This window comes from Eriocheir sinensis, chromosome 36, assembly GCF_024679095.1.
Source record: "Eriocheir sinensis breed Jianghai 21 chromosome 36, ASM2467909v1, whole genome shotgun sequence".
NCBI lineage: Eukaryota > Metazoa > Arthropoda > Malacostraca > Decapoda > Varunidae > Eriocheir > Eriocheir sinensis.
In genome coordinates this window covers 1,282,307-1,297,055 of record NC_066544.1, presented here as the reverse complement: position 1 = coordinate 1,297,055, position 14,749 = coordinate 1,282,307, and the positions used below count along the sequence as shown (strand labels likewise).

The 14,749-nt window shown below is 39.5% G+C and overlaps 1 protein-coding gene across 1 annotated transcript; it reads left to right on the top strand.

Annotated features, from left to right (window-relative positions):
- Positions 1-11,414: 11,414 nt before the first annotated feature.
- Positions 11,415-12,411, top strand: LOC127008006 (uncharacterized). Its single transcript, XM_050879546.1, has 2 exons — positions 11,415-11,510; positions 11,938-12,411. Exons 1-2 carry the CDS (start codon positions 11,454-11,456, stop codon positions 12,307-12,309), a joined length of 429 nt encoding a protein of 142 aa, XP_050735503.1. The 5' UTR covers positions 11,415-11,453; the 3' UTR covers positions 12,310-12,411.
- The last annotated feature ends 2,338 nt before the right edge of the window (positions 12,412-14,749 follow it).

Below are 14,749 nucleotides of genomic sequence, written 5' to 3'. Positions count from 1 at the left end.
CGCAGATGGAATTCAATGTTGGGAGGTGTAGTATTCTGAGTGTAAGTAGGAATAACCCCTCACACAATTACTCCTTAAACGACACTCCGTTCAGCAGGTCTGGGTGTGAGAGAGACTTAAGAGTCTTAGTGAGCGCTGATCTCCGTCCTAGAGCTCAATGAATTCTAGCTAATAATCGTACAAACAGGGTACTGGGTTACATCTCGAGGAGCGTAAGCAACAGGAGCGCTGAAGTCATCCTCAAACTTTACTTAGCATTAGTTAGACCCTATCTCGATTATGCGGTCCAGTTCTGGTCACCCTACTATATAATGGATATCGAGATGTTAGAATCTGTACAGAGGAGGATGACAAAAATGATTCAAGGGGTGAGAAACTTGCCTTATAAAAATAGACTGAAGTATCTAAATCTTCACTCTCTAAAAAGGCGAAGGTAACGAGGAGACTTGATCGAGGTATATAAATGGATGAAGGGCTTTGATAAAGGGGATGTTAATAGGGTTTTGATTGTAAAAGAGCCAGGCAGGACACGTAGCAACGGTTTTAAGCTAGATAAATTCAGATTAAACAAAGACATAGGCAAGGATTGGTTTACCAATAGAGTGGTGGATGAGTGGAACAGGCTTGACAGTCACGTCATGGGTGCCAATACAATAGATACGTTCTAGAAGAGGTTGGATAAATTCATGGAGAGTGAGGTTAGGTGGGGTCAGACTTACAGGAGCTGCCTTGTATAGGCCAAGCGGCCTCTTGCAGACTCCTTATGTTCTTATTGTGGAGTGGTCGAATGGGTGAAGCGTGGTGCGCTGAGATGGTTTGGACACCGCTGAGATGGTTTGGACACGTGATGAGAACGGGGAAGAATGGATTTGTGAAGAGAGTGTTTGAGGGAAGGATGAGGAAGGGGGTGTCAGGGGAATACCACCTGTGAAGTGAATCAATAGGTGGAGCGAGAGAGTTGGAAGTTGCAGGACAGAGTGTGCTGAAAGGGAGTGCCACAACAGGGAGAAATAGAGACACTTTTGCCGTGGGCACCCCTTGGAGGGAAGTTCCCGTGAGGGCGTCGAAGATAAAGTTTGATAAATAGTACCAAAATAGATTTTCAGAGAACTGAGGAAACTAACACGCAGAAGTTATGGAGATAATATATAAAAATAAACAACCTAGTAGCAACCTGACTGAGTTAGACGACGGGAAAATACCAAGAAATATAATAAGTGAAAGTCAAGAAATACAAAAAAATAATATTAGACTAAAACGGCCAGCAAGCAAAAGAGAAAGAAGTACTAAGAAAGAACAATATTATAAATTGTAATCTGCGTGCTCACACCTTGGTATTTTTCATACTACATCAGCAAATGTGAATTCATATTTTCTAAATATATTTTCTCCGCTGGTTGTTTCCCAACAACCACTTACATACGGAAAAAGAAAACCAAAAAGTGGAGAACTTTCTAGTGACCCTGCTGACACGCATAGCGTCTTGTTTAGAGGAAAATAACGCTTTCCTTCAGAGGTCAAGGAATGGGTCAGTAGAGTTTCTCTTTTTTCCCGTTTTAACAGATATGAGACAGAGGGAATAAATGGACCGAAGAAGGGACAGATTAAGAGAGGTAGGCAGAGGAACAGGAAGCGATGGAAAAGGTAAGGGAATTGCAATAAATTAAGATAACAGGAAATGGAGACAAAGTGTTGTCGATTTTAAGAAGAAACTGAAGGTTTGTCTTCCGTAAACAATAGTAAAGGATTACACACTAATCTCAACGTTAATAAAAAGGGAAAAAAAAAAATTATTGTCTTCGTGGCAGAATATCTTGTGGAATTATATGTTGAAGTCATAAAGAAACTTTCACTCGAAGAAAATCAAGTTGCATATATTGAAGTGTTTGTTAAAAGTTCAGAGACAGACACAGCCTTGTTTCAACTCATATCTTTCTCCCTGCCTGTCCGTCTCTTTTTTCATCTTTCTCTCTGTTCGTCTGTCTTTTTCTCCGTCTACCTCTTTTTCTCTCTGTCTATCTCTGTCTGTCTGTCTTTCTGTCTATCTGTGTCTGCCTGTCAGTCTGTATTTCTTATTCATTGTCTTTTTATTATTCTGTCCATCTATACATCTGTCTTTTTGTCGGTCTGTATTTCACTCTTTCTTTGTCCGTCTCTCTCTCTCTCTCTCTCTCTCTCTCTGTGTGTGTGTGTGTGTGTGTGTGTGTGTGTGTGTGTGTGTGTGTCTGCCTGCCTGTCCATCAGCCTGTTTGTCTGTCTGTATGTCAGTCAGTCAGTCTGTCTGTCTGTCTATCTGCCTATCTGTCTGTCAATCTGTCTGTCTGTCTGTCTATCTGTTTTCCTGTGTCTCTGTTTTTTGTCCGTCTGTCTGTTAGTTTCTGTCAGTCTATCTCCGTCTCTCTGTCTATTTACCTATCTCTGTCTGTCAGTCTAGGTCTACCTTTCAGTCTGCCACTCTGTCTTTGTCTATCTTTCTCTATGTTTTTGTCTGTCTGTCTCGCTGTCAGACTGTTTGTCTCTATGTTTGCCCCTCTAGTGTTCTGCCTGTATGTCTTTCTGTCTATTTCCCTCTTTGCCTGCTTACTTGTTTATCTGTCTGGCTATCTACCTCCTCTATTAGCAACAATACTCTTATCATGTATAATGTTATAACTTATAATATCTATAAAAGTATCATTTGTATTGTCGTAGTTGTTGATGTTTTTGAAGCTGTTGTTGCTGCTGCTGTTCTTCTTCTTCTTCTTCTTCTTCTTCTTCTTCTTCTTAAGCTTAAGCTTACAGGAGCTGCCTTGTATTGGCCAACCGGCCTCTTGCAGACTCTTTACGTTCTTATGTTATTATGTTTATATTCTTGTGTATTATAAATATTGCCATTATTTTTTATTGGCATTATTTTTATTATTGTGATTATCATGATTATTATTATTATTAACATTATATATTTTTATTATCATTATTACTGTTATTAATATATTATTAATACATTATTATTATTATTATTATTATTATTATTATTATTATTATTATTATTATTATTATTGTCATTATTATTATTATTATTATTATTATTATTATTATTATTATTATTATTATTATTATTATTATTATTATTATTATTATTATTATTATTATTATTATTATTATTATTATTATTATTATTATTATTATTATTATTATTATTTATTATTATTATTATTATTATTATTATTATTATTATTATTATTATTTTTATTATTATTATTACACACACACACACACATTATTATTATTACACACACACACACACACATTATTATTATTATTATTATTATTATTATTATTATTATTTATCATCATTATTATAATTTTTATTATTATTATCACTGACATATTTCTTCTTCTTCTTCTTCTTCTTCTTCTTCTTATTATTATTATTATTATTATTATTATTATTATTATTATTATTATTATTATTATTATTATTATTATTATCATTATTACTATTAATAATGATAATCATAATACAAAATAACAATAATTATAAAAATATATAATAATAATAACAATGATAATGATAATAATGATAATGATACTACTACTACTACTACTACTACTACTACTACTACTAATAATAATAATAATAATAATAATAATAATAATAATAATAACAATAATAATAATATCCGCATGGGACGTTCTACTGGCGATCTTCTTGTGTTCTTAACTGATTCCTTGTCATCCTCTTTTAGCTGTTCCGGTGAAACTTACTCAGTTGCGCTAGATGTCTCGAAAGCTTTCGTTAGAGTCTGGCTCAACTCTTTGCTTTTTAAACTACCCTCCTCCGGATTCTATCTTTCTCTCTGTACCTTTATCTCCAGTTTCCTTTCCGGCCGTTCTATCTCTGCTGTGGTAGACGGTCACTGTTCTTCCCCTAAACCTATCAACAGTGATGTCCCGCAGGGCTCTGTCCTGTCTCCCACAAAAAGAGTTACCTAAACCATATATCCCATAACAACAGAATCTTAAAGAATCCTTTAGAAATAACCGAAGCATTTAATGATTATTATATTAATGCTGCCCCTAACTTGGATCAAAGTATCCCACCATCTTGTGAGAACCCGTTAAAGTTTCTTCGAGGTGACTACCCAACATCCATGGCAGTTTCCACAATATACCCACAAGATGTAATTACCATAATTAATTCCTTGCAAAATAAGAAAGACAATACACATGAGATCTCAATATCTCTTATTAAATCAAATAAACATATAATAGCCATACCATTATCTATGCTGTTTAACCAATCTGTTGCCATTGGTAAATTTCCACAATGCCTGAAACATGCCACTGTTATACCCATTTACAAAAAAAGGTCAGAAGGATATTTTAGGAAATTATAGGCCAATATCTCTGCTAAATGTTTACACCAAAATTTTTGAAAAAATAATGAACAAGTTTTTGATATAATTTCTTGAAGCTAAATCAATATTGAACCCAGAACAGTTTGGCTTCCGACAAGGCCTCAGCACTTTCAGTGCTTTGAGTTCCTTCACTGAACAAATCTATTCTACTTTGGATTCTAAACTTTCATTACTTAGCGTTTTTATTGACTTCACAAAAGCTTTCGATACAGTAAGACATGATATTTTATTTAAAAAAAATAATATTACGGGATACGGGTTATTACACATGGCTGGTTTAATGATTATCTAACAAACAGAACTCAATCTGTCAAAATTCAAAACTATTCATCCACACCAAAACTTATCAAATACGGCGTCCCTCAAGGGAGTGTTCTTGGCCTGATACTATTTATTCTTTACATTAATGATCTAGCTCAAATATTCCTGAATTTTAATGCAATACTTTTTGCTGACGACTCCACTTTATATATTACTGGTAAAGACCCAACTGATATTATTAACAGAGCCTCAAAATTTTCCATGACTGGTGTGTAAATAACAGATTAACTGTTAATTTAAGTAAAACATATTATATGTTGTTCACCAACAAAACATCAGTAAACTTACCCCCCTTACAGTATCAAAATGATGTTATCAAGAAAACAAATCCCTCACGTTAGTAAACTCTGGAATAATCTTCCTTCATCTGTATTTCTTCCTGCCTACGACTTGAACTCTTTCAAGAGGAGAGTATCAGGACACCTCTCTCTCCTGAAAGGAGCATTGATAAGCGGGCTTATTTTTCATTATTGTTTCTTTATTTTTGCCCTTGGACTGCTTCCTTTACTGTAAAAAAAGAAAATAAATAAATAATAATAATAATAATAATAATAATAATAATAATAATAATAATAATAATAATAATAATAATAATGATAATAATAATAATAATAATGATAATAATAACAAAAATATTATTCTTATTCTCCTTCTGCTTCTTCTTCTTCTTTTTCTTCTTCTTCCTCTTTTTCTTTTTCTTTTTCTTCTTCTTCTTCTTTTTCTTCTTCTTTTTCTTTTTCTTCTTCTTTTTCTTTTTCTTCTTCTTTTCCTTCTTCTTCTTCTTCTTCTTCTTCTTATTATTATTATTATTATTATTATTATTATTATTATTATTATTATTATTGCTTTCCTTTTCTTTTTCTTTTCTTTTTCCTATTCATCTTCTTCTTTTTCTTATTATTATTACTTTTTTCTTCTTCTCTTCTTCTTTTTCTTCTTCTTCTTCTTCTTCTTCTTCTTCTTCTTCTTCTTCTTCATCATCCTTAGCTTCTTCGTCTTCTTCTATTTTTTTTCTTCTACTTCATCTTCTTTTTCTTCTTTTTATTTTACCCCATAAGTTTTTTATGTATTCATTTTGTTAAACATATAGGTATACATGGAATGCTTATAAAAAAATGGTCTACCGCGTGCTGGCTATTTAAAGGGCGAGAACAATTTTATCTAAGAGTATAATATATAAAAAATAAGCATATAGTAATATAAGATATACAAACTGTACTATACAAATAAATACTGAATAAATACATAGTTCATATCCGGGCGTGAGAGACGGTTGCCCCGAAGAGGTTCCGCATCCGAGATACTCGGCTCACATATGTAAATCGATGCTGTCTGGAACGGTTTATACCTCCACGGTGTCACCACTGGATAACACCGTTCTCGTGTCCCTCGTTTTGACTCTTGGAGTTGTGCTTCGTAACGCCAGTAAGGACATTCTAATCAACAACCCCTAAGCAGAAACGCTATGCCATATACACCGCATTTAACCATGACAATCAAACCAGGACCATCGAGTGGGGGAGGCCTGGGCGATGGGGGGGCTGACCTGACTTCGTCATCCTTATTAGGGCTCGTCCTGCAAGGAATCATTAGTTTTGTCTCAGGTCAGGTCGGTGTCACTAATCTCCAAGCATATTTTCCCGTCAAACAGTGTCTACTAGTGCTTCATTCTTGCTTTTAATGAGTGTTAGTAATGCCTTACACGAACTGCAATGGAAACAACAAATCCAGGCCAAAAGTGCACGTCTTTTCCTTCTCCAAAGGAAACGGCTGCGCGCGAAACGGCTACACACAGAACACGTATCGCAGGGTGAGTCTTTCTCACTTTCTTTTTACTCCAACCATATAGAGAGAGAGAGAGAGAGAGAGAGAGAGAGAGAGAGAGAGAGAGAGAGAGAGAGAGAGAGAGAGAGAGAGAGAGAGAGAGAGAGAGAGAACTCAGACATATTAATAGACTACATATATATATATATATATATATATATATATATATATATATATATATATATATATATATATATATATATATATATATATATATATATATATATATATATGGTTACGAGGAGACTTGATCAAAGATTATAAATGGATGAGGGGATTTAATAAAGGGATATTAATAGGGTTTCGGTTGTTACACGGGCCAGGTAGGACACGCACCAATGGTTTTAAGTTGGATAGATTCAGATTCAACAAAGACATAGGCAAGAATTGGTTTACCAATAGAGTTTTCTTGAAAAGAAACATTAAGACATCGTCCTGTTTTCATGAGCGGAGAGTACAACATAAGAATATGTGGAGCAGTAGTAACAAGGGTAGAATTATAAGCCTTAATGGCATCACAGGTAAGTTAGTGTGTAGTCGGACACCTAGACGTCAGAATAAGAAGTATCAACCCATACACAGCGGTGAGCAGAGAGCGCGTCCACCTAAACTTGCTGACGTCACAGAGTGTCGCCCAGGCCTTATCTCCCGTGGGCCATGACCTAACACACTACGATCCATCACAGAACACCAGATCGCCGAAATATAGAGTCCTAAATTTGCTTTCAAGACAACTAAGATAATATGGTGGGTTCCATTTACTCCTCTTCTATCCACACCACACTACATTCACACAACACACACTTTTTCCCAAAATTCAAAATCACTTGTTCTCATGCCCACGACCTTGACTCTTCTGAATTTTCCACCATCTGGCTAAGACTTCATTGTCATTCTACTACTAAATACATATGTGCTGTTTATCTATCACCTAACTCTACTAACTATGTAAAATTCTTTGACTACTTGAACTCTAAAGTGGAGCACATCTTTACCCATTCTCCCTTCGCTGAAATCTCCATCTTGGGAGATTTCAATGTTCACCACCAGCTTTGGCTTTCATCCTCTTTCACTGACCAGCCTGGTGAGCAAGCCTACAACTTTGCTCTCCTCAATAACCTAGAGCAGTTGGTTCAGCACCCTACACGTATTCCCGACCGTCTTGGAGACCGGCCCAACACACTGGACCTCTTCCCTGCCTCTAATCCTTCTGCTTACTCTGTCAAACTGCTCTCTCCGTTGGGCTCCTCCGATCACAACCATATTTTTGTATCTTCTCCTATCGCTCCTGTACACCCTCTAGACCCACCGAAGAGGCGATGCTTCTGGCATTTTGCTTCAGCTCGATGGGACGATCTGAGGATGTATTTTTCCGATTTCCGATTACTGCTTCCAGGATAGAGACCCCCTCTGTGTGTGCCCAGCGCACCACAGAGGTGATTGTCTCTGGAATGGAGGCATACATTCCACGTACTTTCTCTACTCCTCATGCTAAAAAACCTTGGTTTAATCACGCTTGTTCTCATGCTGTCAAAGATAGAGAGGCAGCTCACAAAAGGTACCAGAGCCTTCGAACTCCCGCTAACCATAATCTTTACATTTCTGCCCGGAATCGTGCCAAATCTATTCTCCGACTAACCAAAAACTCCTTCATTAATAGAAAATGCCAAAACCTTGCTTTCCCTAATTCTTCCCGTGACTTTTGGCATCTAGCCAAAAATATCTCCTCCAATTCCACTTCTTCCTCTTTCCCTCCTCTCCTTAACTCTGACGGTAGCACTGCCGTCTCATCTGTCTCTAAGGCTGAACTCTTCTCTCAAACTTTCTGTAAGAACTCCACCCTGGACGATTCTGGGCATATTCCTCCTACTCATCCCCCCTCTGACTTCTTTATGCCTATAATTAAGATTCTTCCTAATGATGTTTTCTATGCCCTCTCTGGCCTCAACTCTCAGAAGGCTTATGGACCTGATGGAGTGCCTCCTATTGTCCTTAAAAACTGTGCTTCCGTGCTGACACCCTGCCTGGTCAAACTTTTTCGCCTCTGCCTGTCAACATCTACCTTTCCTTCCTGCTGGAAGTATGCCTTCATACAGCCTGTGCCTAAGAAGGGTGACCGTTCCAATCCCTCAAACTACCGTCCTATAGCTTTGCTTTCATGTCAATCTGAAGCTTTTAAATCAATCCTTAACCGGAAGATTCAAAAGCACCTTTCCACTTCTGACCTTTAATCTGATCGCCAGTATGGGCTCCGCAAGGGACGTTCTACTGGTGATCTCCTTGCCTTCATAACTAACTCTTGGTCATCCTCTCTTAGCCGTTTAGGTGAAACCTTTGCTATTGCGCTGGACATATCAAAAGCCTTTGATAGGGTCTGGCACAAATCTTTGCTTTCCAAACTACCCTCCTACGGTTTCTATCCTTCTCTCTGACCGTTCTATTTTTGCTGTGGTAGACGGTCACTGTTCTTCCCCTAAACCTATTAATAGTGGTGTTCCACAGAGTTCTGTCCTATTTCCCACTATCTTTCTGTTGTTCATTGATGATCTTTCCAAAACGAACTGTCCTATCCATTTTTACGCCGATGACTCTACTCAGCATTACTCAACTTCTTTTAATAGAAGACCCACCCAACAGGAACTAAATGATTCCAGGATAGAGGCGGCAGAACGCTTAGCATCAGACCTTACTATTATTTCCCACTGGGGCAAGAACTTGGTGTTCTTTAACGTCTCAAAAACACAGTTTCTCCACCTATCCACTCGACACAATCTTCCAAACAACTATCCCGTATTCTTTGACAACATTCAGCTGTCACCTTCTTCAACACTAAACATCCTCGGTCTATCCTTAACTCAAAATCTTAACTGGAAACTTCATGTCTCTTCTCTTACTAAATTAGCTTCCTCGATGCTGGGCGTTCTGTACCGTCTCCGCCAGTTATTCTCCCCCGCACAGTTGCTAGCCATTTACAGGGGCCTTGTCCGCCCTCGTATGGAATATGCATCTCACGTGTGGGGGGGCTCCACGCACACAGCTCTCTTGGACAGAGTGGAGTCTAAGGCCCTTCGTCTCATCAGCTCTCCTCCTCTTACTGATGGTCTTCTACCTCTTAAATTTCGCCGCCATGTTGCCTATCTTTTTATCTTCTATCGATATTTTCATGGTGACTGCTCTTCTGAACTTGCTAACTGCATGCCTCCCCCCCTCCCGCGGCCACGCAACACACGACTTTCTACTCAAGCTCATCCCTTTACTGTCCAAATCCCTTACACAAGAGTTAACCAACATCTTGACTCTTTCATCCCTCACGCTGGTAAACTCTGGAACAATCTTCCTTCATCTGTATTTCCTACTGCCTACGACTTGAACTCTTTCAAGAGGAGGGTATCAGGATATCTCTCCTCCCGAAATTGACCTATCTTTCGGCCACTCCCTTAACTCTTTTTAGGAGTAGTGAGTAGCGGGCTTTTTTTCACATTTGTTACCTTTTTTATGCCCTTGAACTGACTCCTCTGCTGTAAAAAAAAAAAAAAAAAAAAAAATCCCATTTTCATTTATATTATTACACGACACCACACCACACCGCTTCACACCACACCACACCATATCACATCACATCCCATAGCACCTCGCCACACCACACCATACCAAGCCAGTATACCATGCCACACTTTACCACACCACATCCACCACACCACATCACACCTTGCGAAACCATGCCATCAAACCACACCACTACACCGCATCACACTGCACCCACCACACCACGTCTCGGCACCACACCACACCACACCACAGAACGATATACTACACCAGACCACAATACACCGCACCTCATCGTACCAAACCAACACATCAACTTCACCATAGAGGACTGAAACAAATATTTCTAAATTTGCTTCCTTAATTCTGTATCGTTTTTATGAGACACTTATTGCCTCTTTCAGTCTTGATCCTATTTTTATATTATTATCTATCTTTTCAAATCTCGTGTTTTGCAATTTGTTCTTTTAATTTTCAGTTACTCACATATAAGAATATTAATCCACCGCGTTACTTTCGCCTTTACAACAAATGCTCTTCTCCTGCTCTCTCTTGACAAAGTTTTCTAAGCTTCTTCATAATTTTCATTCCTCGCTGTATAGAATTTCCTGAATAAGATTTTTATCATTTGAGTAATGGAACCCAGAAATGAGTGCCTATTGACCACGTAAATCCCTCCCAGTACCAAATACAGTTAAAAGATAATGTTAGGAACATGTTTTGTTTAATATTTCTGGCATAAATGCAACTATATAACGGGCATCATCAACAACCACAAATCCCTTCAACTGCTCAGTTGACCTTTCTTAATATCACTATGTATAAACTTTTCAAAACAGAATGGTCCACATACACAGCTTAAATATCTTTACTAATTTGTTAAGCTAAGCAGTTTTCATTCATTAGGCATTAGCTTGTTGCTTTACCCGAAACTTTCTCTCAGGAAGTCGCATGATTAACAGTCTTTGGTCCACCTCATTGTGATGCATAACATATCTGTCTATCTTTTAAAGTTGGGCTTTCCCTACATCCCGACATACCTTTCCTCGGCAGCTAGGCAAGCGCCGCGACGCGCTGGCGTGCCTGACAAAGGCGTGGCAGGAAGGTGATTAACTCATGCACACAATGCTGCGTTACGTCACGCGAACCAATGATCAATCTATCGGGTCAGAGTCACGTACTTATTCTCTTCCAAGAGCTTGAAATATTGTTATTTTAATTATTTTTCTTTGCGTGAGAAGCTGGCATTCCCCAGGAGGCACGAGGGGGGAGCCGATGTAAGTGTGGTGGGGTTGTGGGGAAACGTAAGGGCGGGGCCATGATTGCGGGTGTGGCTCCCGGAGTGTTTTGGGTAGATATAAAATGTGGCGGGTTGTTGACAGCCACACTCGCTCCTGCCGACCCATCCAGAGTACAATGGTGAGTCACAACGCCCCTTTGGACGCTTAACTCTGCTGCAGTGACACCTGGCAGATAGCTGCTGGTGCCAGCTTGTGTTGGGCAGTTGTCCACAAGCTTGATAAGAAGTTTAGGTAGTTGTTATGGCACGCATATCGAAAGATTCCAAAACAACACCGGTCTTCGGGCCTCTTAGTGTCAGGATCAGACTTGGTGCCGTGACATAGCATACCATGACATCGTTTTTCTATTTTCATCTAGAGCAGTAGTTCCAATACACATTACTGTTCAGTGTTAAGTACGATAAAGGTGAATTAGAAAGTATTTATGTATAAACTGTTTTTTAGTGTCTGGATTTGCTTTAGTGTAGTCATTTCAATATCTGGCATCAATTTTTGTACTCGAGTTTTCTGCCTCGATTCTATGTCAAGCTTCCTTTCCCCTGCAGAAGTTCCTGCTCGCCCTCCTGGTGGTGGCTACTGTGGCGGCCGTGGCCATGGCTGGATATGGCGGCTACGGCCATGGTGGCGGTGGCGGCTTTGGCGGCGGCTTTGGTGGCGGCTTTGGCGGACACGGTGGTGGTTATGGACATGGCGGCGGCTATGGCCATGGCGGCTACGGTGTTGGAGGAGTCTCCCAGAACGTATACAACCTGTACAGAGGTTACGGGTACGGTTACGGCGGCTATGGCGGCGGCTTTGGCGGCGGCCGTGGTGGGTATGGAGGAGGCTATGGTGGCTACGGACATGGTGGCGGATTCGGAGGCTTCGGCGGCGGATTCGGCGGTGGCTACGGCGGTGGCTACGGGTACGGGAAGTAGGCGGCGGGAACGACATGTGAGCCTCGACCTGATGGGACGAGCGGGTTAACCGAGTCATTGTGCTGTACATACTCACGCACCGAATAAACGATACCAAACTACGACGAATCTTTTTCTGATTTTCCTGATTACTTACATTTTTTTCTATCCATCCCAAGGAATCTACACAGGGTAAAAATATGCTAAAATGTTAAAGACCTTCAATGCCTAATTTAATACTCCACGGAACAACTACATAGACTTACCTTAAAAGTCGTGTGCATAACTTTCCCAGACTGATAAACTTTTCCTGGAATCTTGGGAGGCAATATCCACTGAATATTCAACAAAGATCATACTGCAGAAACTCCTAGATACCCTTAATTAATAGAAAGAAAGTAATTTCCTATTTACGAAAGAAAACCACTATACGTCAGAGATAAAGAAAGCATGTTGCGCCTTAAGAAGAGCGATACATCAGTCTGACAGGAGTAAGGTAATCGTTCCTTTTTTACCAGATTTTGGAGAATGGAAGTTGACACTGAAAGAGAGCCACTGAAACTCAGAAGAGTTTCAGTGGCTATCTTTCCACTACCGATTCACCTTAATGTTGGAGTCTATTAAGGCTTTTCAGCAGAAGTATGTGCAGCAGTGGAGGAAATATTTATAGGGTGGACGGCTACCTTGTTAAGGGGTCGTTGTATTATTTTGTAAGAAGATACAAGCTCGTTCCAGTAAGAGGAGTTTTGCAAGGTTACTGAACTCTATCGCTGAACTACAAAAAAAAATCTACGTATCACGTTTCCAAACAACAAGTAACTAGTATCCTTGACACAATGATGGTATTCAGTTTCTGAACTAACTCAAAAAAATGTGTTCATCACTAACTTATATAAGAAGAAAGAGTTTTTTTTTATAGTAATACAACCTGCCTGCATGTTTCTACCTATCAACAATGACGTTACGTAATATATACATCGCAGCTTGCATTTAAAAAAATATTATCACCTTAAAAATGTGCGTTTGTAATATATCTTTATTTATCTGTCTATCTATATATTCATCTAACTACGTACCTCTATTTTTCTATTTGCCTATTTATTTATTTACACACACACACACACACACACACACACACACACACACACACACACACACACACACACACACCGCTCCGGTAGCTCAATGGGTTAGAGCGCCGCGCTGCAAGGCTTCACGGCCAAACAGGCGGCGGTTCGAGCCCCGCTTAGGCCGGATTCTTTCCGTTGACTAGAAGTGGTTACTGTCCCCCCTTGAGCAAGGGGGATGGGGTGTGTGATGTGTGAGGTCCTCACAGTACCCAGAGATCGACGATAATGAGCATGCACTTACTTGTGTCGGGAGGGTACCCGCTGGCGAAAGCGAGTCAAACTCGTGATTAGGCCGTGGTGAATTACATACAAACCAAGGAGTTAACTGACCCACAAAACTTTTGAGGTGAGTGGAATAAATCTTAGCCAATTTTTGTTTCGTCATTCATTATGTGAAGTTTTTTGTGGGTAATGTTCTCACGTCTCGCCTCACCTATTGTCTTGGTGCCACGCCCTCCTTCAATCTCTCACCTGGCTAGGATTTCCCGGATATTGCATTCATTCCTCTCTTTGTGTACACCTTTGTGTACACCTGTGGCTCCACGTGTCAATTGAATTGTATCGAGAGAGAGAGAGAGAGAGAGAGAGAGAGAGAGAGAGAGAGAGAGAGAGAGAGAGAGAGAGAGAGAGAGAGAGAGAGAGAGAGAGAGAGAGAGAGAGAGAGAGAGAGAGAGAGAGAGAGAGAATTGCTTATATATCTCATGTTACTTTTGATTTATATACGAGTATAATCATTACAAAATATCTCAAAAAAAGTTCAGGAAAAAAACACGATTAAAGAAATGATGAAATCAAAAATTCAATAATCATAATTATGCCAGATTTTCTTATTGATGACTCACTATGAGATCCGCAAAAGCAGTTAACTATCAGATCCTGGTAAGAGCAGAGGACGGTTGTTTCAGGATGAGCATGACTGTATGTAACGGTAGGACACCATGTTAGCCAAGGACACGGTGCCTGTCCCTCTCCTTAGGGTGTGGCGGTCTTTACCATTGGCCCCGAACAGAAGGCTCGAACTTTGTGGACTGGCTCCTTTTCTTTCGTTTTAGGAGCACGTGAATTGTGGATGGAAACGCGATCATCACCTCCCCTCCTCTTACTGAAAGTCCTCTACCTCTTGAATTCCGCCGCCATGCTGCATCTCTTTCTATTTTCTAGCGATATTTCCATGCCGACTGCTCTTCTGAACTTGCTAACTGCATGCTTCCCCCCCTCCCGCGGTCCCGCTGCACACGACTTTCTACTCAAGCTCATCACAATACTGTCCAAACCCCTTATGCAAGAGTTAACCAGCATCTCCATTTTTTCATCCAATTCACTGGTAAACT

Bases quoted from the DNA above. Each gene is read 5' to 3' on its own strand.
- LOC127008006 (XM_050879546.1), top strand. From the start codon at position 11,454: ATGTGGCGGGTTGTTGACAGCCACACTCGCTCCTGCCGACCCATCCAG. The intron at 11,511-11,937 runs GTGAGTCACAAC...TTTCCCCTGCAG, and splicing joins GACCCATCCAGAGTACAATG to AAGTTCCTGCTCGCCCTCCT.